The 24029-nt window shown below is 53.6% G+C and overlaps 2 protein-coding genes across 2 annotated transcripts in view; one reads left to right on the top strand and one right to left on the bottom strand.

Annotated features, from left to right (window-relative positions):
* Positions 1-15235, top strand: part of LOC140405328 (zinc transporter ZIP10-like) — a 52924-nt gene extending 37689 nt beyond the window's left edge. Inside the window, exons 6-9 of the mRNA XM_072493619.1 lie at positions 3484-3636; positions 8914-9010; positions 14773-15057; positions 15186-15235. Of these exons, the coding sequence (XP_072349720.1) occupies positions 3484-3636; positions 8914-9010; positions 14773-15057; positions 15186-15235 (585 nt within the window). The remainder of the gene's footprint in view (positions 1-3483; positions 3637-8913; positions 9011-14772; positions 15058-15185) is intronic.
* A 60-nt stretch (positions 15236-15295) lies between these two features.
* LOC140405327 (prolow-density lipoprotein receptor-related protein 1-like) overlaps positions 15296-24029 on the bottom strand; it is an 83419-nt gene continuing 74685 nt past the window's right edge. The window contains exon 6 of the mRNA XM_072493618.1: positions 15296-15381. Coding sequence (XP_072349719.1) covers positions 15296-15381 — 86 coding nt within the window. The remainder of the gene's footprint in view (positions 15382-24029) is intronic.

Genomic DNA, 24029 nt, shown 5'->3' with positions numbered 1-24029 from the left:
CCTCCTCCTCCTCGAGCCTGTTACACAGGAACATGAGGATCCCATTCAGCCCCTCCTCCTACTCGAGACTGTTACACAGGAACTGGAGGATCCCATTCAGCCTCCTCCTCCTGCTCGAGCCTGGGATCCCACTCAGCCCCCTCCTCCTCCTCGAGCCTGTTACACAGGAACAGGAGGATCCCATGGAGCCTCCTCCTCAAGCCTGTTACACAGGAACAGGAGGATCCCATTCAGCCCCTCCTCCTCCTCGAGCCTGTTACACAGGAACAGGAGGATCCCATGGAGCCTCCTCCTCAAGCCTGTTACACAGGAACAGGAGGATCCCATTCAGCCCCCTCCTCGAGCCTGTTACACAGAAACTGGAGGATCCCATTCAGCCTCCTCCTCCTCCTCGAGCCTGTTACACAGGAACAGGAGGAGCCCATTCAGCCCCCTCACCGAGCCTGTTACACAGGAACAGGAGGATCCCATTCAGCCCCCTCCTCGAGCCTGTTACACAGGAACAGGAGGATCCCATTCAGCCTCCTCCTCCTCGAGCCTGTTACACAGGAACAGGAGGGTCCCATTCAGCCTCCTCCTCCTCGAGCCTGTTACACAGGAACAGGAGAACCCCATTCAGCCCCTCCTCCTCCTCGAGACTGTTACAGAGGAACAGGAGGAGCCCATTCAGCCTCCTCCTCCTCGAGCCTGTTACACAGGAACAGGAGAACCCCATTCAGCCCCTCCTCCTCCTCGAGACTGTTACAGAGGAACAGGAGGAGCCCATTCAGCCTCCTCCTCGAGCCTGTTACACAGGAACAGGAGGATCCCATTCACCCCCCTCGTCCTCCTCGAGCCTGGGTTCCCATTCAGCCCCCTCCTCCTCCTCGAGACTGTTGCACAGGAACAGGAGGATCCCGTTCAGCCCCCTACCCCTCCTCGAACCTGTTACATAGGAACAGGAGGATCCCTTTCAGCCCCCGCCTCCTCCTCGAGCCTGTTACACAGGAACAGGAGGATCCCATTCAGTCCCTCCTCCTCCTCGAGCCTGTTACACAGGGACAGGAGGATCCCATTCCGCTCCTCCTCCTCCTGCAGCCTGTTACACAGGAACAGGAGGATCCCATTCAGCCTCCTCCTCAAGACTGTTGCACAGGAACAGGAGGATCCCATTCGTCCCCCTCCTCCTCCTCGAGCCTGTTACACAGGAACAGGAGGATCCCATTCAGCCCCCTCCTCCTCCTCGAGCCTGTTACACAGGAACAGGAGGATCCCATTCAGCCTCCTCCTCCTCGAGCCTGTTCCACAGTACAGGAGGATCCCATTCAGCCCCCTCCTCGAGCCTGTTACACATGAACAGGAGGATCCCATTCACCCCCCTCCTCCTCGCGCCTGGGATCCCATTCAGCCCCTCCTCCTCCTCGAGACTGTTACACAGGAACAGGAGAATCCCATTCAGCCCCCTCACTCCTCCTCGAGCCTGTTACACAGGAACAGGGGGATCCCTTTCAGCCCCCTCCTCCTCCTCGAGCTTGTTACACAGGAACAGGAGGATCCCATTCAGTCCCTCCTCCCCCTCGAGCCTGTTACACAGGAACAGGAGGATCCCATTCAGCCCCCTCCTCGAGCCTGTTACACAGGAACAGGAGGATCCCATTCAGCCCCCTCCTCCCCCTCGAGCCTGTTACACAGGAACAGGAGGATCCCTTTCAGCCCCCTCCTCCTACTCAAGCCTGTTACACAGGAACAGGAGGATCCCATTCAGCCCCCTCCTCGAGCCTGTTACACAGGAACAGGAGGAGCCCATTCAGCCCCCCACTCCTCCTCGAGCCTGTTACACAGGAACAGGAGGATCCCATTCAGCCCCCTCCTCCTCCTCAAGACTGTTGCACAGGAACAGGAGGATCCCTTTCAGCCCCCTCCTCGAGCCTGTTACACAGGAACAGGAGGATCCCATTCAGCCCCCCCACTCCTCCTCGAGCCTGTTACACAGGAACAGTAGGGTCCCATTCAGCCCCCTCCTCGAGCCTGTTACATAGGAACAGGAGGATCCCATTCAGCCCCCCCACTCCTCCTCGAGCCTGTTACACAGGAACAGGTGGCTCCCATTCAGTCCCCTCCCCGGGCCTGTTACACAGGAACAGGAGGATCCCATTCGGCCCCCTCCTCCTCCTCGAGACAGTTACACAGGAACAGGAGGATCCCATTCAGCCTCCTCCTCCTCCTCGAGCCTGTTACACAGGAACAGGAGGATCCCATTCAGCCCCCTCCTCCTCCTCGAGCCTGTGACACAGGAACAGGAGGATCCCATTCACCCTCCTCCTCGAGCCTGTTACACAGGAACAGGAGGATCCCATTCAGCCCCCTCCTCCTCCTCGAGCCTGTGACACAGGAACAGGAGGATCCCATTCACCCCCCTCCTCCTCCTCGAGTGGGATCCCACTCAGCGCCTCCTCCTCCTCGAGCCTGTTACACCGGAACAGGAGGGTCCCATTCAGCCCTCTCCTCCTCCTCGAGCCTGTTACACCGGAACAGGAGGGTCCCATTCAGCCCCTCCTCCAGTAAGATCGCGACAGATCTGATCATCAACCCCCCCCCCCCCCCCCCCCTCCACATTCCTCCTTCCCCTCGGCATCGGAAAGGAAAGGTCTCCATCGAGCCGCTACGAGCTCCCACAAAACCACCTCCTCCTGATCGTTCCTGTTATCAGCTAAAATTGGAACATGGAGCGTTGCTTCGCATTTGTGGGGGCGGGGGGGGTGGTTTGATGGCAAGGGCTTGGTATGAACAAGGTATTGTAAAGGCTTTTCATAGAATTTACAGTGCAGAAGAAGGCCATTCGGCCCATCGAGTCTACACCGGCTCTTGGAAAGAGCACCCCACCTAAGGTCAACAGCTCCACCCTATCCCCATTACCCAGTAACCCCCACCCAACACTAAGGGCAATTTTGGACACTAATGGCAATTTATCATGGCCAATCCACCTAACCTGCACATCTTTGGACTGTGGGAGGAAACCGGAGCACCCGGAGGAAACCCACGCACACACGGGGAGGATGTGCAGACTCCGCACAGACAGTGACCCAAGCCGGAATCGAACCTGGGACCCTGGAGCTGTGAAGCAATTGTGCTATCCACAATGCTACCGTGCTGCCCAAAGAACATAAGAACTAGGAGCAGGAGTCGACCATCTGGCCCCTCGAGCCTGCTCCACCATTCAATGAGATCGTGGCTGATCTTTTGTGGACTCAGCTCCACTTTCCGGCCCGAACACCATAACCCTTAATCCCTTTATTCTTCAAAAAACTATCTATCTTTATCTTAAAAACATTTAATGAAGGAGCCTCTACTGCTTCACTGGGCAAGGAATTCCATAGATTCACAACCCTTTGGGTGAAGCAGTTCCTCCTAAACTCAGTCCTAAATCTACTTCCCCTTATTTTGAGGCTATGCCCCCGAAACAACTATGCCCCTTGACACCCCCCCTCCCCTCTCTCGATTTAGGCCCAGAGCAGCCAGGAGCACATCCACAAGAACCTGGAGGACCCAGCCGCCAAGGACGCTATCTGGAAGGGTCTGTCCGCTCTGGGGGGCATCTACCTGCTCTTCCTCATCGAGAGCATCCTGGTCCTGTTCCGGGCCCTCAGCGGAGCCAAGGTGAGTGGTGAAACAACGGGGCGGGCAGTGTTACGAGCCCAGACAGTCAGCTAATCATTTATTTAACTCCGCCAGGCTGTCGGGGAGGGCCAATGCTCCCAATGCAATGCAGCAGTGAGTCCACGGAAAAATAGGGAGATGGTCGACGAAAGCAAACTTTATTACCAACACAGAGGGGCTGGCGTAGCACAGTGGGCTAAACAGCGGGCTTGCAATGCACAACAAGGCCAGCAGCGCGGGTTCAATTCCCGTACCAGCCTCCCTGAACAGGCGCCGGGAATGTGGCGACTAGGGGCTTTTCATTGAAGCCTTCTCGTGACAATAAGAACAAAGAAATGTACAGCACAGGAACAGGCCCTTCGGCCCTCCAAGCCCGTGCCGACCATGCTGCCCGACTAAACTACAATCTTCTACACTTCCGGGGTCCGTATCCCTCCATTCCCATCCTATTCATGTATTTGTCAAGATGCCCCTTAAATGTCCCTATCGTCCCTGCTTCCACCACCTCCTCCGGTAGCGAGTTCCAGGCACCCACTACCCTCTGCGTAAAAAACTTGCCTCGTACATCTCCTCTAAACCTTGCCCCTCTCACCTTAAACCTATGCCCCCTAGTAATTGACCCCTCTACCCTGGGGAAAAGCCTCTGACTGTCCACTCTGTCTATGCCCCTCATAATTTTGTAGACCTCTATCAGGTCTCCCCTCAACCTCCGTCGTTCCAATGAGAACAAACCAAGTTTATTCAACCTCTCCTCATAGCTAATGCTCTCCATACCAGGCAACATTCTGGTAAATCTCTTCTGCACCCTCTCTAAAGCCTCCACATCCTTCTGGTAGTGTAGCGAGCAGAATAAGCTATTTTCATTTCAATACGGTGAATACATTACCCGTAACTGCTCTCTTTATTCCCACTTGAACCTTTGCAGCTCTCAAACCAGCGGAATATTTTTTTTAAAAATAAAAAATATTTCTTTATTCTCCTTTTTCACATTTTGTCCCAAATTTACACCCACCAACAATAAACAATAATCAGTAACAAATATGTCAATCCCCATGTCGATAACAACGATCCCATCCTCCCACCAAACCCCAAACATCAGCCCGCCTGGTCACACAAACAGATAAAAGACCGGTATGGGACGCAGTGGTTAGCACTGCTGCCTCACGGCGCCGAGGTCCCGGGTTCGATCCCGGCTCTGGGTCACTGTCCGTGTGGAGTTTGCACATTCTCCCCGTGTCTGCGTGGGTCTCGCCCCCACCTCCCAAAGATGTGCCGGGCAGGTGGATTGGCCGCGATAAATTGCCCCTTAATTGGAAAAGAAAAATAATTGGGGTCATGTAAATTTCTTGAAAAAGAACCATCAACAAATAACAAGAAGGGATCACTTACAGTCGCCATTAACACATACAGTCCCCCTCCCCCCCAACTACCCACCTCCTAATGTTCGATGTGATCCAATTCTCGGAAGTGCTTAATGAATAACGCCCATGAATTGTAGAACCCTCCATCCTTCCCCTCAGTTCCAACTTAACCTTCTCAAGAGTCAAGAATTCCAACAGGTCCCCCCGCCACGCCAGGCACAGGGTGGAGAGGCTGCTCTCCATCCCAACAGGATCCGCCTTCGGGCGATCAACGAGGCGGAGGCTCCAACATCTGCCTCCGCTCCCGCTTCCAACCCCGGCTGGTCCGACACCCCGAATATGGCCTCCCCGGGGGCCCGGGTCCAGTTGGAATACTTGCTGTACAGAGATGTTCTTTAAGAGAAATCTAGAACAAAGAACAAAGAAAATTGCAGCACAGGAACAGGCCCTTCGGCCCTCCCAGCCTGCGCCGATCCAGATCCTTTATCTAAACCTGTCGCCTATTTTCCAAGGATCTACTTCCCTCTGTTCCCCGCCCGTTCATATATCTGTCTAGATGCATCTTAAATGATGCTATCGTGCCCGCCTCTACCACCTCCGCTGGCAAAGCGTTCCAGGCCCCCACCACCCTCTGCGTAAAAAACTTTCCACGCACATCTCCCTTAAACTGTCCCCCTCTCACCTTGAAATCGTGACCCCTTGTAATTGACACCCCCACTCTTGGAAAAAGCTTGTTGCTATCCACCCTGTCCATACCTCTCATAATTTTGTAGACCTCAATCAGGTCCCCTCTCAATCTCCGTCTTTCCAACGGAAACAATCCTAATCTACTCAACCTTTCTTCATAGCTAGCACCCTCCATACCAGGCAACATCCTGGTGAACCTCCTCTGCACCCTCTCCAAAGCATCCTCATCCTTCTGGTAATGTGGCGACCAGAACTGCACGCAGTATTCCAAACGTGGCCTCACCAAAGTCCTGTACAACTGTAACATGACCTGCCGACTCTTGTACCCAATACCCCATCCGATGAAGACAAGATCTGACTCCTGTCAGACCCATGCAGGAACTCAGGCTGTATGTCTTCAGAAGCTGTTTCAGCTGATTTCCGCTCCCCATGTCCTCGGGCGAGTCTGCACCGCTTTAAAGACCGTTAGGGTTCGGGCTGGTTTAGCACAGTTGGCTAAACAGCTGGCTTGTAATGTAGAACAGTGCCAGCAGCGCGGGTTCAATTCCCGTAGCGGCCTCCCCGAACAGACACCGGAATGTGGCGGCTAGGGACTTTTCACAGTAACTTCATTGAAGCCTACTTTTGTGACAATAAGTGATTATTATTATTATTATTATTATTATTATTAATGTCTTTTGAATACTGCAGCGAGTGCACAACTGCTTCAATTCTGGGCACAGCTTCAATCAGCTCAGAACTAAATGATTTCTGCAAAATGCCTGATGCCTCAGCTCCACCCAGCAATGACATCACCGTACCAAGCTGAAATCTAATTAACTCCACAGGGAATCCCCTTAATCATAGCGAAATTCCATTAGCCCCAAGCTTTTTTGATGGTTCAATGCACTGCTGGCTCCCAACATTTCAAACGAGGATTTATTTTACAACGTGACCGCAGCAGTCGTACACACACTGACTCAGACTTTTAACCCTTACTGCACCAAATACCGATAATACAATATGTCTGAAATTCCTACAATCACTGCACCAGTCCGAGGTGAGAACGTGTTTGAAGGCCAGGCTGCCAGGGCCCCATTGGAAGGTGTGTGCGGATGTTAAGCGAGACGAGGAACGGCCTCCACTGTGCTGCCTAGTAGCGCTAACTCTCTGGGTAAGGGCGACGAAGAGACCCCCTGGAGGGCGCCGCCTGTAGCCTCGGAACTACAGTGGCCCAGTGGCACTCCAGCGCCTCGAGTGCAGAAAATGCTCTGGAGGGCGATAGAGAGCCTAGTGGAGTGGTGTAGTGACAACAATCTCTCCCTCAATGCCAGCAAAACTAAAGAGCTGGTCATTGACTTCAGGAAGCAAAGTACTGTACACACCCCTGTCAGCATCAACGGGGCCGAGGTGGAGATGGTTAGCAGCTTCAAATTCCTAGGGGTGCACATCTCCAAAAATCTGTCCTGGTCCACCCACGTCGACGCTACCACCAAGAAAGCACAACAGCGCCTATACTTCCTCAGGAAACGAAGGAAATTCGGCATGTCCACATTAACCCTTACCAACTTTTACAGATGCACCATAGAAAGCATCCTATCGGGCTGCATCACAGCCTGGTATGGCAACTGCTCGGCCCAGGACCGCAAGAAACTTCAGAGTCGTGAACACCGCCCAGTCCATCACACGAACCTGCCTCCCATCCATTGACTCCATCTACACCTCCCGCTGCCTGGGGAAAGCGGGCAGCATAATCAAAGATCCCTCCCACCCGGCTTACTCACTCTTCCAACTTCTTCCATCGGGCAGGAGATACAAAAGTCTGAGAACACGCACGAACAGATTCAAAAACAGGTTCTTCCCCACAGTCACCAGACTCCTAAATGACCCTCTTAGAATCATAGAAGTTTACAGCATGGAAACAGGCCCTTCGGCCCAACCAGTCCATGCCGCCCAGTTTTTACCATTAAGCTAATCCCAGTTGCCCGCACTTGGCCCATAACCCTCTATACCCATCTTACCCATGTAACTATCTAAATGCTTTTTAAAAGACACAATTGTACCCGCCTCTACTACTACCTCTGGCAGCCCATTCCAGACACTCACTACCCTCTGAGTGAAGAAATTGCCCCTCTGGGCCCTTCTGAATCTCTCCCCTCTCACCTTAAACCTATGCCCTCTAGTTTTAGACTCCCCTACCTTTGGGAAAAGATGTTGACTATCTACCTTATCTATGCCCCTCATTATTTTATAGACCTCTATAAGCTCACCCCTAAGCCTCCTACGCTCCAGGGAAAAAAGTCCCAGTCTATCCAGCCTCTCCTTATAACTCAAACCATCAAGTCCCGGCAACATCCTAGTAAATCTTTTCTGCACTCTTTCCAGTTTAATAATATCCTTTCTATAATAGGGTGACCAGAACTGCACACAGTATTCCAAGTGTGGCCGTACCAATGTCTTGTACAACTTCAACAAGACGTCCCAACTCCTGTATTCAATGTTCTGACCAATGAAACCAAGCATGCCGAATGCCTTCTTCGCCACCCTGTCCACCTGCGACTCCACCTTCAAGGAGCTATGAACCTGTACTCCTAGATCTCTTTGTTCTATAACTCTCCCCAACGCCATACCATCAACTGAGTAGGTCCTGGCCTGATTCGATCTGCCAAAATGCATCTTCTGGACTGACCTGATTAACACGACACCCTGTATGCTTCATCCGATGCCGGTGTTTATGTAGTTACATTGTGCACCTTGTGTTGCCCTATTATGTATTTTATTTTATTTTCTTCCCATGTAATTAGAGGCTGGTTTAGCACAGGGCTAAAGAGCTGGCTTTGAAAGCAGACCAAGGCAGGCCAGCAGCACGGTTCAATTCCCGTAACAGCCTCCCCGAACAGACGCCGGAATGTGGCGACTAGGGGCTTCTCACAGTAACTTCATTTGAAGCCCAAATGTGACAATAAGCGATTTTCATTTTCATTTTCATTTTAATGATCTGTTGAGCTGCTCGCAGGACAATACTTTTCACTGTACCTGGGTACACGTGGCAATAAACAAACCCAATCCAATCCAGTCCACAGCAGAGCATCAGGCCATTGGGCCCGACGGGACTATCCTGGCCCTCACGGTGCACGGGAGCCCTTCCCATCTTTAATGTGCTTTCAGGATTGGGGGGGGGGGGGAACGTGGGGTCGAGTTGACAATCACATCTTTCTTTTATCAACCACCACACCTTCCTGCTCCCCAGTCTACAGGCCAACACCTTTACAAGGAGAGAGGCGTGATCGATGCCCAAGTGGACGACAGCGAAAGCGTTGAACTCTGCCATTTGAGGCCTGCACGAGGTAACGGGGCGGCGGCATTTTTAGTCTGGGGGGGGGGGGGGGTGGAGTGGAGGGGAAAGAGTGTCTGCACCCACCAGCCCATCCGCGCGCGCCCCCTTCCCCACACACCACAAGGTCAAATTAAAATCGTTCAGCGACCCCCCCCCCCCGCAGTGTAAGCAGAGGGGGCAGAGAAGAGGGTGACTATTGTCGGGATACCGCTGGGTCCATGGCAGCCCGTAGTCCTTGTTCACGATTCTCTTCAGGTTAACGTGCAGGTTCAGTCGGCAGGTAGGAAGGCAAATGCAATGTTAGCATTCATGTCGAGAGGGCTGGAATACAAGACCAGGGACGTACTCCTGAGGCTCCGCTCAGACCCCGTTCGGAGCGTGGCGAGCGGTTTCGGGGGCCCCCCCGTGTCTAAGGAAGGACGGGCTGGGGCCTTGGAAAGGGGTCCAGAGGGAGGTTCGCGAGGACGATCCCCGGAACGAAGAGGTCGCCGTACGAGGAAGCGGTCGAGGACTCTGGGTCCGCGCTCGTTGGGAGTTTAGAAGGACGAGGGGCGGGGGGGGGGGGGGGGGGGGGATCTTATTGAAACTTACAGGAGGCCCGGGATAGAGCGGACGTGGACGTTTCCACTTGTGGGGGAAACGAGAAGCAGAGGACACCATCTCAGACTGAAGGCTTCAAAACAGAGACGGGGAGGAATTTCTCCAGCCAGAGGGGAGGGGAATCTGTGGAACTCTTTGCCGCAGAAGGCTGTGGAGGCCAAATCACTGAGTGTCTTTAAGACAGAGATAGATAGGTTCCTGATCAATAAGGGGATCGGGGGTTATGGGGAGAAGGCAGGAGAATGGGGATGAGAAAATATCAGCCATGAGTGAATGGAGAGGGCATCACGGTGGCGCAGTGGGTTAGCACTGCTGCCTCACGGTGCCGAGGTCCAAGGTTTGATCCCGGCTCTGGGTCACTATCTGTGTGGAGTTTGCACATTAGAACATAGAACGGTCCAGCACAGTACAGGCCCTTCGGCCCACGATGTTGTGCCAAACTAGTCTGAAACTAAGATCAAATCAACCTACTCCCAATCATTCTAGTGCACTCCATGTGCCTATCCAATAACCGCTTGAAAGTTCCTAAAGTGTCCCGACTCCACTATCACAGCAGGCAGTCCATTCCACACCCTAACCACTCTCTGAGTAAAGAACCTACCTCGGACATCCCTCCTATATCCCCACCCCGAACCTTATAGTTATGCCCCCTTGTAACAGCTACATCCACCCGAGGAAATAGTCTCTGAACGTCCACTCTATCTATCCCCCTCATCATCTTATACACCTCTATTAAGTCACCTCTCATCCTCCTTCGCTCCAAAGAGAAAAGCCCTGGCTCCCTCAACCTGTCCTCATAAGACCTGTCCTGCAAACCAGGCAGCATCCTGGTAAATCTCCTCTGCACCCTTTCCAATACTTCCACGTCCTTCCTATAATGAGGTGACCAGAACTGCACAATACTCCAAATGTGGTCTCACCAGGGTCCTGTACAGTTGCAGCATAACCCCGCGGCTCTTAAACTCAAGCCCCCTGTTAATAAACGCTAACACACTATAGGCCTTCTTCACAGCTCTATCCACAGCAGCACGGTAGCATTGTGGATAGCACAATTGCTTCACATCTCCAGGGTCCCAGGTTCGATTCCGGCTTGGGTCACTGTCTGTGCGGAGTCTGCACATCCTCCCCGTGTGTGCGTGGGTTTCCTCCGGGTGCTCTGGTTTCCTCCCACAGTCCAAAGATGTGCAGGTTAGGTGGATTGGCCATGATAAATTGTGCCTTAGTCTCCAAAATTGCCCTTAGCGTTGGGTGGGGTTACTGGGTTATGGGGATAGGGTGGAGGTGTTGACCTTGGGTAGGGTGCTCTTTCCAAGAGCCGGTGCAGACTCGATGGGTCGAATGGCCTCCTTCTGCACTGTAAATTCTATGAAACTTCTATAAAACTTGCGTGGCAACTTTCAGAGATCTGTGGACGTGATCCCCGTGTCTGCGTGGGTCTCGCCCCCACAGCCCAAAGATGTGCAGGGCAGGTGGGTTGGCCGCGATAAATTGCCCCTTAATTGGAAAAAATGAATTGGATACTCTAAAATTATATTTAAAAATATGATTGAGTGGCGGAGCAGACTCGATGGGCCGAGTGGTCTAATTCTGCTCCGATGTCTTCTGGTTTTATGGTAGGTGGTTCTCAATCCCAGCCAAGCAGAGGCCTGACCCCACTCCGCACAAGGCGAGGGGAGAACGGGAGTGGAGGCATCTCTTGGGAGAGGGCTACTCCTCAAGTCTATACTCCCCCACCCCCACCACCCACCGCCTCCCGCCTTTGGCCAAAGGGGGCAGGTATTGTGGTCAGGGGTGGAAATGTCATTCACGTTTTTGTTGAACGAAAAGTCGAGGTCAACCCTGCCTCTGATTCCGTTTGGGGATCTGGAACTCGCTGCCTGAGAGGGCGGGAGAGGCGGGAACTCCAACAACAATTAAGAAGTGTTTGGATGAGCTCTCGAAACGCCCGCGGCCGAACGGGCTCCGGAGCGAGCGCTGGGAGATGGGATTAGGATAGATAGGGGCTAGGTGGCCGGCTGGGACTCGATGGGTCAAATGGCCTGTTTGTGTGTTGTAAAAACTCTGATGTCTCGAACCCGTGAGTGTCTTTCTCACCATCGCCATCCTTTGAGAAGGTGACCAAACAGGTGGATGAGGGTAATGCAGTTGATGTGGTGTATATGGATTTCAGTAAAGCGTTTGATAAGGTTCCCCACGGTTGGCTACTGCAGAAAATACAGAGGCATGGGATTCAGGGTGATTTAGCAGTTTGGATCAGAAATTGGCTAGCTGGAAGAAGACAAAGGTGGTTGATGGGAAATGTTCAGACCGGAGTCCAGTTACTAGTGGTGTACCACAAGGATCTGTTTTGGGGCCACTGCTGTTTGTCATTTTTATAAATGACCTGGAGGAAGGCGTAGAAGGATGGGTGAGTAAATTTGCAGATGGCACTAAAGTCGGTGGAGTTGTGGACAGTGCGGAAGGATGTTACAAGTTACAGAGGGAAATAGATAAGCTGCAGAGCTGGGCTGAGAGGTGGCAAATGGAGTTTAATGCAGAAAAGTGTGATGTGATTCATTTTGGAAGGAATAACAGGAAGACAGAGTACTGGGCTAATGGTAAGATTCTTGGCAGTGTGGATGAGCAGAGAGATCTCGGTGTCCATGTACATAGATCCCTGAAAGTTGTCACCCAGGTTGAGAGGGTTGTTAAGAAGGTGTACGGTGTGTTAGCTTTTGTTGGTAGAGGGATTGAGTTTCGGAGCCATGAGGTCATGTTGCAGCTATACAAAACTCTGGTGCGGCCGCATTTGGAGTATTACGTGCAGTTCTGGTCGCCGCATTATAGGGTTAAGGAAAATCCCAAGGCTTTTTACACTTACATAAAAAGCAAGAGGGTAGCCAGGGAAAGGGTTGGCCCACTGAAGGATAGGCAAGGGAATCTATGTGTGGAGCCAGAGGAAATGGGCGAGGTACTAAATGAATACTTTGCATCAGTATTCACCAAAGAGAAGGAATTGGTAGATGTTGAGTCTGGAGAAGGGGGTGTAGATAGCCTGGGTCACATTGTGATCCAAAAAGACGAGGTGTTGGGTGTCTTAAAAAATATTAAGGTAGATAAGTCCCCAGGGCCGGATGGGATCTACCCCAGAATACTGAAGGAGGCTGGAGAGGAAATTGCTGAGGCCTTGACAGAAATCTTTGGATCCTCGCTGTCTTCAGGGGATGTCCCGGAGGACTGGAGAATAGCCAATGTTGTTCCTCTGTTTAAGAAGGGTGGCAGGGATAATCCCGGGAACTACAGGCCGGTGAGCCTTACTTCAGTGGTAGGGAAATTACTGGAGAGAATTCTTCGAGACAGGATCTACTCCCATTTGGAAGCAAATGGACGTATTAGTGAGAGGCAGCACGGTTTTGTGAAGGGGAGGTCGTGTCTCACTAACTTGATAGAGTTTTTCGAGGAGGTCACTAAGATGATTGATGCAGGTAGGGCAGTAGATGTTGTCTATATGGACTTCAGTAAGGCCTTTGACAAGGTCCCTCATGGTAGACTAGTACAAAAGGTGAAGTCACACGGGATCAGGGGTGAACTGGCAAGGTGGATACAGAACTGGCTAGGCCATAGAAGGCAGAGGGTAGCAATGGAGGGATGCTTTTCTAATTGGAGGGCTGTGACCAGTGGTGTTCCACAGGGATCAGTGCTGGGACCTTTGCTCTTTGTAGTATATATAAATGACTTGGAGGAAAATGTAACTGGTCTGATTAGTAAGTTTGCAGACGACACAAAGGTTGGTGGAATTGCGGATAGCGATGAGGACGGTCTGAGGATACAGCAGGATTTAGATTGTCTGGAGACTTGGGCGGAGAGATGGCAGATGGAGTTTAACCTGGACAAATGTGAGGTAATGCATTTTGGAAGGGCTAATGCAGGTAGGGAATATACAGTGAATGGTAGAACCCTCAAGAGTATTGAAAGTCAAAGAGATCTAGGAGTACAGGTCCACAGATCACTGAAAGGGGCTACACAGGTGGAGAAGGTAGTCAAGAAGGCATACGGCATGCTTGCCTTCATTGGCCGGGGCATTGAGTATAAGAATTGGCAAGTCATGTTGCAGCTGTATAGAACCTTAGTTAGGCCACACTTGGAGTATAGTGTTCAATTCTGGTCGCCACACTACCAGAAGGATGTGGAGGCTTTAGAGAGGGTGCAGAAGAGATTTACCAGAATGTTGCCTGGTATGGAGGGCATAAGCTATGAGGAGCGATTGAATAAACTCGGTTTGTTCTCACTGGAACGAAGGAGGTTGAGGGGCGACCTGATAGAGGTATACAAAATTATGAGGGGCATAGACAGAGTGGATAGTCAGAGGCTTTTCCCCAGGGTAGAGGGGTCAATTACTAGGGGGCATAGGTTTAAGGTGAGAGGGGCAAAGTTTAGAGTAGATGTACGAGGCAAGTTTTTTACGCAGAGGGTAGTGGGTGCCTGGAACTCACTACCGGAGGAGGTAGTGGAGGCAGGGACGATAGGGACATTTAAGGGGCATCTTGACAAATATATGAATAGGATGGGAATAGAAGGATACGGACCCAGGAAGTGTAGAAGATTGTAGTTTAGTCGGGCAGTATGGTCGGCACGGGCTTGGAGGGCCGAAGGGCCTGTTCCTGTGCTGTACATTTCTTTGTTTTGAAGGACGTGGAAGCGTTGGAAAGGGTGCAGAGGAGATTTACCAGAATGTTGCCTGCTATGGAGGGAAGATCTTATGAGGAAAGGCTGAGGGACTTGAGGCTGTTTTCGTTAGAGAGAAGAAGGTTAAGAGGTGACTTAATTGAGGCATACAAGATGATCAGAGGATTGGATAGGGTGGGCAGTGAGAGCCTTTTCCCTCGGATGGTGATGTCCAGCACGAGGGGACATAGCTTTAAATTGAGGGGAGATAGATATAGGAGAGATATCAGAGGTAGGTTCTTTACTCAAAGAGTAGTAAGGGTGTGGAATGCCCTGCCTACAACAGTAGTGGACTCGCCAACACTAAGGGCATTCAAATGGTCATTGGATAGACATATGGACGATAAGGGAATAGCGTAGATGGGCTTTAGAGTGGTTTCACAGGTCGGTGTAACATTGAGGGCCGAAGGGCCTGTACTGCGCTGTAATGTTCTATGTTCTTACCCGAAACCTCTGCTTCCGGTTCAGGCGATCGATTTTGTGAGGACAGAAGGGAGGTGATGGTTCATGACTGCGATCAGGAGGAGGGTTCGGTGGCATCTCGGACATCTTGTACTCAAGCACCTCCCGCTATAGCCGACGAGGGCGCGCCCGGCGGTCACTCCGGTTCTGGGAAGCGGCTGGCGCCGGACGAGAGCCATTCCCAGTCCCACGGGCATTCCCACGCAGCGCAAGGCGCGAAGATCGCCGACATCGCCTGGATGGTTATCGTGGGGGACGGCGCGCACAACTTCACCGATGGACTGGCGATCGGTAAGGGGCTTCGCATCGGACCCTCGTGGCCGGGGAGGGCTGAGCGGGCGTCCATTGGGCTGACGGTCAGTCCCCCCCCCCCCCCCCCACAATGCGGCAGCCCCTTCATACACAGCAAGATCCCACAGACGACAGCGAGATAAATGACCAGACCATCTGGGATGGAGACGTTGCCTGAGAGAGATCCATTAATCCCGGGCTGGACCTCCCTCTGCTTATCTGGCCAGTGACTGTCCTGTTAGAACTGACCACGGCCTGGACTGACCACGGCCTGGACTGACCACGGTCTGGACTGACCACGGTCTGGACTGACCACGGTCTGGACTGAGCACAGACTGGACTGAGCACAGACTGAGCACAGACTGGACTGAGCACAGACTGGACTGAGCACAGACTGGACTGAGCACAGACTGGACTGAGCACAGACTGGACTGAGCACAGACTGAGCACAGACTGGACTGACCACGGTCTGGACTGACCACGGTCTGGACTGACCACGGTCTGGACTGAGCACAGACTGGACTGAGCACAGACTGAGCACAGACTGGACTGAGCACAGACTGGACTGAGCACAGACTGAGCACAGACTGAGCACAGACTGGACTGAGCACAGACTGGACTGAGCACAGACTGGACTGAGCACAGACTGGACTGAGCACAGACTGAGCACAGACTGAGCACAGACTGGACTGAGCACAGACTGAGCACAGACTGGACTGAGCACAGACTGGACTGAGCACAGACTGGACTGAGCACAGACTGGACTGAGCACAGACTGAGCACAGACTGGACTGAGCACAGACTGGACTGAGCACAGACTGGACTGAGCACAGACTGGACTGAGCACAGACTGGACTGAGCACAGACTGGACTGAGCACAGACTGGACTGAGCACAGACTGGACTGAGCACAGACTGGACTGAGCACAGACTGGACTGAGCACAGACTGAGCACAGACTGGACTGAGCACAGACTGGACTGAGCACAGACTGGACTGAGCACAGACTGGACTGAGCACAGACTGGACTGAGCACAGACTGGACTGAGCACAGACTGGACTGAGCACAGACTGAGCACAGACTGGACTGAGCACAGACTGGACTGAGCACAGACTGAGCACAGACTGGACTGAGCACAGACTGAGCACAGACTGGACTGAGCACAGACTGGACTGAGCACAGACTGGACTGAGCACAGACTGGACTGAGCACAGACTGGACTGAGCACAGACTGGACTGAGCACAGACTGGACTGAGCACAGACTGGACTGAGCACAGACTGGACTGAGCACAGACTGGACTGAGCACAGACTGGACTGAGCACAGACTGAGCACAGACTGGACTGAGCACAGACTGGACTGAGCACAGACTGAGCACAGACTGGACTGAGCACAGACTGGACTGAGCACAGACTGGACTGAGCACAGACTGGACTGAGCACAGACTGAGCACAGACTGGACTGAGCACAGACTGGACTGAGCACAGACTGAGCACAGACTGGACTGAGCACAGACTGGACTGAGCACAGACTGAGCACAGACTGGACTGAGCACAGACTGGACTGAGCACAGACTGGACTGAGCACAGACTGAGCACAGACTGGACTGAGCACAGACTGGACTGAGCACAGACTGGACTGAGCACAGACTGAGCACAGACTGGACTGAGCACAGACTGGACTGAGCACAGACTGGACTGAGCACAGACTGGACTGAGCACAGACTGGACTGAGCACAGACTGGACTGAGCACAGACTGGACTGAGCACAGACTGGACTGAGCACAGACTGAGCACAGACTGGACTGAGCACAGACTGGACTGAGCACAGACTGAGCACAGACTGAGCACAGACTGGACTGAGCACAGACTGGACTGAGCACAGACTGGACTGAGCACAGACTGAGCACAGACTGAGCACAGACTGGACTGAGCACAGACTGGACTGAGCACAGACTGGACTGAGCACAGACTGGACTGAGCACAGACTGAGCACAGACTGAGCACAGACTGGACTGAGCACAGACTGAGCACAGACTGGACTGAGCACAGACTGGACTGAGCACAGACTGGACTGAGCACAGACTGAGCACAGACTGGACTGAGCACAGACTGGACTGAGCACAGACTGGACTGAGCACAGACTGGACTGAGCACAGACTGGACTGAGCACAGACTGGACTGAGCACAGACTGGACTGAGCACAGACTGGACTGAGCACAGACTGGACTGAGCACAGACTGGACTGAGCACAGACTGGACTGAGCACAGACTGGACTGAGCACAGACTGAGCACAGACTGAGCACAGACTGGACTGAGCACAGACTGGACTGAGCACAGACTGGACTGAGCACAGACTGGACTGAGCACAGACTGGACTGAGCACAGACTGGACTGAGCACAGACTGGACTGAGCACAGACTGGACTGAGCACAGACTGAGCACAGACTGAGCACAGACTGGACTGAGCACAGACTGGACTGAGCACAGACTGGACTGAGCACAGACTGGACTGAGCACAGACTGGACTGAGCACAGACTGAGCACAGACTGAGCACAGACTGGACTGAGCACAGACTGGACTGAGCACAGACTGGACTGAGCACAGACTGGACTGAGCACAGACTGGACTGAGCACAGACTGGACTGAGCACAGACTGGACTGAGCACAGACTGGACTGAGCACAGACTGGACTGAGCACAGACTGAGCACAGACTGAGCACAGACTGGACTGAGCACAGACTGGACTGAGCACAGACTGAGCACAGACTGAGCACAGACTGGACTGAGCACAGACTGAGCACAGACTGAGCACAGACTGGACTGAGCACAGACTGAGCACAGACTGGACTGAGCACAGACTGAGCACAGACTGGACTGAGCACAGACTGAGCACAGACTGGACTGAGCACAGACTGAGCACAGACTGGACTGAGCACAGACTGAGCACAGACTGGACTGAGCACAGACTGGACTGAGCACAGACTGAGCACAGACTGGACTGAGCACAGACTGGACTGAGCACAGACTGAGCACAGACTGGACTGAGCACAGACTGGACTGAGCACAGACTGAGCACAGACTGGACTGAGCACAGACTGGACTGAGCACAGACTGAGCACAGACTGGACTGAGCACAGACTGGACTGAGCACAGACTGGACTGAGCACAGACTGGACTGAGCACAGACTGGACTGAGCACAGACTGAGCACAGACTGAGCACAGACTGGACTGAGCACAGACTGGACTGAGCACAGACTGGACTGAGCACAGACTGGACTGAGCACAGACTGAGCACAGACTGAGCACAGACTGGACTGAGCACAGACTGAGCACAGACTGGACTGAGCACAGACTGGACTGAGCACAGACTGAGCACAGACTGGACTGAGCACAGACTGGACTGAGCACAGACTGAGCACAGACTGAGCACAGACTGGACTGAGCACAGACTGGACTGAGCACAGACTGGACTGAGCACAGACTGGACTGAGCACAGACTGGACTGAGCACAGACTGAGCACAGACTGGACTGAGCACAGACTGGACTGAGCACAGACTGGACTGAGCACAGACTGGACTGAGCACAGACTGGACTGAGCACAGACTGAGCACAGACTGGACTGAGCACAGACTGGACTGAGCACAGACTGAGCACAGACTGGACTGAGCACAGACTGGACTGAGCACAGACTGAGCACAGACTGGACTGAGCACAGACTGAGCACAGACTGGACTGAGCACAGACTGGACTGAGCACAGACTGGACTGAGCACAGACTGGACTGAGCACAGACTGAGCACAGACTGGACTGAGCACAGACTGGACTGAGCACAGACTGGACTGAGCACAGACTGAGCACAGACTGGACTGAGCACAGACTGGACTGAGCACAGACTGGACTGAGCACAGACTGGACTGAGCACAGACTGGACTGAGCACAGACTGGACTGAGCACAGACTGGACTGAGCACAGACTGAGCACAGACTGAGCACAGACTGGACTGAGCACAGACTGAGCACAGACTGGACTGAGCACAGACTGAGCACAGACTGGACTGAGCACAGACTGAGCACAGACTGGACTGAGCACAGACTGGACTGAGCACAGACTGGACTGAGCACAGACTGGACTGAGCACAGACTGGACTGAGCACAGACTGGACTGAGCACAGACTGGACTGAGCACAGACTGGACTGAGCACAGACTGGACTGAGCACAGACTGGACTGAGCACAGACTGGACTGAGCACAGACTGGACTGAGCACAGACTGAGCACAGACTGGACTGAGCACAGACTGGACTGAGCACAGACTGGACTGAGCACAGACTGGACTGAGCACAGACTGAGCACAGACTGAGCACAGACTGGACTGAGCACAGACTGGACTGAGCACAGACTGGACTGAGCACAGACTGAGCACAGACTGAGCACAGACTGGACTGAGCACAGACTGGACTGAGCACAGACTGGACTGAGCACAGACTGAGCACAGACTGGACTGAGCACAGACTGAGCACAGACTGGACTGAGCACAGACTGGACTGAGCACAGACTGAGCACAGACTGAGCACAGACTGGACTGAGCACAGACTGGACTGAGCACAGACTGGACTGAGCACAGACTGAGCACAGACTGGACTGAGCACAGACTGAGCACAGACTGGACTGAGCACAGACTGGACTGAGCACAGACTGAGCACAGACTGAGCACAGACTGGACTGAGCACAGACTGGACTGAGCACAGACTGAGCACAGACTGGACTGAGCACAGACTGGACTGAGCACAGACTGAGCACAGACTGAGCACAGACTGGACTGAGCACAGACTGGACTGAGCACAGACTGGACTGAGCACAGACTGGACTGAGCACAGACTGAGCACAGACTGGACTGAGCACAGACTGGACTGAGCACAGACTGGACTGAGCACAGACTGGACTGAGCACAGACTGGACTGAGCACAGACTGGACTGAGCACAGACTGGACTGAGCACAGACTGGACTGAGCACAGACTGAGCACAGACTGGACTGAGCACAGACTGAGCACAGACTGGACTGAGCACAGACTGGACTGAGCACAGACTGGACTGAGCACAGACTGGACTGAGCACAGACTGGACTGAGCACAGACTGGACTGAGCACAGACTGGACTGAGCACAGACTGGACTGAGCACAGACTGGACTGAGCACAGACTGGACTGAGCACAGACTGGACTGAGCACAGACTGGACTGAGCACAGACTGGACTGAGCACAGACTGGACTGAGCACAGACTGGACTGAGCACAGACTGAGCACAGACTGGACTGAGCACAGACTGGACTGAGCACAGACTGGACTGAGCACAGACTGAGCACAGACTGGACTGAGCACAGACTGGACTGAGCACAGACTGGACTGAGCACAGACTGGACTGAGCACAGACTGAGCACAGACTGGACTGAGCACAGACTGGACTGAGCACAGACTGGACTGAGCACAGACTGGACTGAGCACAGACTGGACTGAGCACAGACTGGACTGAGCACAGACTGGACTGAGCACAGACTGGACTGAGCACAGACTGGACTGAGCACAGACTGGACTGAGCACAGACTGGACTGAGCACAGACTGGACTGAGCACAGACTGAGCACAGACTGGACTGAGCACAGACTGGACTGAGCACAGACTGGACTGAGCACAGACTGGACTGAGCACAGACTGGACTGAGCACAGACTGGACTGAGCACAGACTGGACTGAGCACAGACTGAGCACAGACTGAGCACAGACTGAGCACAGACTGGACTGAGCACAGACTGGACTGAGCACAGACTGGACTGAGCACAGACTGGACTGAGCACAGACTGGACTGAGCACAGACTGGACTGAGCACAGACTGGACTGAGCACAGACTGGACTGAGCACAGACTGAGCACAGACTGGACTGAGCACAGACTGGACTGAGCACAGACTGGACTGAGCACAGACTGGACTGAGCACAGACTGGACTGAGCACAGACTGGACTGAGCACAGACTGGACTGAGCACAGACTGAGCACAGACTGGACTGAGCACAGACTGGACTGAGCACAGACTGAGCACAGACTGGACTGAGCACAGACTGAGCACAGACTGGACTGAGCACAGACTGGACTGAGCACAGACTGAGCACAGACTGGACTGAGCACAGACTGAGCACAGACTGGACTGAGCACAGACTGGACTGAGCACAGACTGAGCACAGACTGGACTGAGCACAGACTGGACTGAGCACAGACTGGACTGAGCACAGACTGGACTGAGCACAGACTGGACTGAGCACAGACTGGACTGAGCACAGACTGGACTGAGCACAGACTGGACTGAGCACAGACTGGACTGAGCACAGACTGAGCACAGACTGGACTGAGCACAGACTGGACTGAGCACAGACTGAGCACAGACTGGACTGAGCACAGACTGAGCACAGACTGGACTGAGCACAGACTGGACTGAGCACAGACTGGACTGAGCACAGACTGAGCACAGACTGGACTGAGCACAGACTGGACTGAGCACAGACTGAGCACAGACTGGACTGAGCACAGACTGGACTGAGCACAGACTGAGCACAGACTGGACTGAGCACAGACTGGACTGAGCACAGACTGGACTGAGCACAGACTGGACTGAGCACAGACTGAGCACAGACTGAGCACAGACTGGACTGAGCACAGACTGAGCACAGACTGGACTGAGCACAGACTGGACTGAGCACAGACTGAGCACAGACTGGACTGAGCACAGACTGGACTGAGCACAGACTGAGCACAGACTGGACTGAGCACAGACTGAGCACAGACTGGACTGAGCACAGACTGAGCACAGACTGGACTGAGCACAGACTGGACTGAGCACAGACTGGACTGAGCACAGACTGGACTGAGCACAGACTGGACTGAGCACAGACTGGACTGAGCACAGACTGAGCACAGACTGGACTGAGCACAGACTGGACTGAGCACAGACTGGACTGAGCACAGACTGAGCACAGACTGGACTGAGCACAGACTGGACTGAGCACAGACTGAGCACAGACTGGACTGAGCACAGACTGGACTGAGCACAGACTGGACTGAGCACAGACTGGACTGAGCACAGACTGAGCACAGACTGAGCACAGACTGGACTGAGCACAGACTGGACTGAGCACAGACTGGACTGAGCACAGACTGGACTGAGCACAGACTGGACTGAGCACAGACTGAGCACAGACTGAGCACAGACTGGACTGAGCACAGACTGGACTGAGCACAGACTGAGCACAGACTGAGCACAGACTGGACTGAGCACAGACTGGACTGAGCACAGACTGAGCACAGACTGAGCACAGACTGGACTGAGCACAGACTGGACTGAGCACAGACTGGACTGAGCACAGACTGGACTGAGCACAGACTGGACTGAGCACAGACTGAGCACAGACTGAGCACAGACTGGACTGAGCACAGACTGGACTGAGCACAGACTGAGCACAGACTGAGCACAGACTGGACTGAGCACAGACTGGACTGAGCACAGACTGAGCACAGACTGAGCACAGACTGGACTGAGCACAGACTGGACTGAGCACAGACTGGACTGAGCACAGACTGGACTGAGCACAGACTGGACTGAGCACAGACTGAGCACAGACTGGACTGAGCACAGACTGGACTGAGCACAGACTGGACTGAGCACAGACTGGACTGAGCACAGACTGAGCACAGACTGAGCACAGACTGGACTGAGCACAGACTGGACTGAGCACAGACTGGACTGAGCACAGACTGGACTGAGCACAGACTGAGCACAGACTGAGCACAGACTGGACTGAGCACAGACTGGACTGAGCACAGACTGAGCACAGACTGAGCACAGACTGGACTGAGCACAGACTGGACTGAGCACAGACTGGACTGAGCACAGACTGGACTGAGCACAGACTGGACTGAGCACAGACTGGACTGAGCACAGACTGGACTGAGCACAGACTGGACTGAGCACAGACTGAGCACAGACTGGACTGAGCACAGACTGAGCACAGACTGAGCACAGACTGGACTGAGCACAGACTGGACTGAGCACAGACTGGACTGAGCACAGACTGGACTGAGCACAGACTGGACTGAGCACAGACTGGACTGAGCACAGACTGGACTGAGCACAGACTGGACTGAGCACAGACTGGACTGAGCACAGACTGGACTGAGCACAGACTGGACTGAGCACAGACTGAGCACAGACTGGACTGAGCACAGACTGGACTGAGCACAGACTGGACTGAGCACAGACTGAGCACAGACTGGACTGAGCACAGACTGAGCACAGACTGGACTGAGCACAGACTGAGCACAGACTGGACTGAGCACAGACTGGACTGAGCACAGACTGGACTGAGCACAGACTGAGCACAGACTGGACTGAGCACAGACTGGACTGAGCACAGACTGGACTGAGCACAGACTGAGCACAGACTGGACTGAGCACAGACTGGACTGAGCACAGACTGGACTGAGCACAGACTGGACTGAGCACAGACTGGACTGAGCACAGACTGAGCACAGACTGAGCACAGACTGGACTGAGCACAGACTGGACTGAGCACAGACTGGACTGAGCACAGACTGGACTGAGCACAGACTGGACTGAGCACAGACTGAGCACAGACTGGACTGAGCACAGACTGAGCACAGACTGAGCACAGACTGGACTGAGCACAGACTGGACTGAGCACAGACTGGACTGAGCACAGACTGAGCACAGACTGGACTGAGCACAGACTGGACTGAGCACAGACTGGACTGAGCACAGACTGGACTGAGCACAGACTGAGCACAGACTGGACTGAGCACAGACTGGACTGAGCACAGACTGGACTGAGCACAGACTGGACTGAGCACAGACTGGACTGAGCACAGACTGAGCACAGACTGGACTGAGCACAGACTGGACTGAGCACA

Source organism: Scyliorhinus torazame, chromosome X (assembly GCF_047496885.1).
Source record: "Scyliorhinus torazame isolate Kashiwa2021f chromosome X, sScyTor2.1, whole genome shotgun sequence".
NCBI classification, from domain to species: Eukaryota; Metazoa; Chordata; class Chondrichthyes; order Carcharhiniformes; family Scyliorhinidae; genus Scyliorhinus; species Scyliorhinus torazame.
This window is presented reverse-complemented; position numbering and strand designations above follow the sequence as displayed.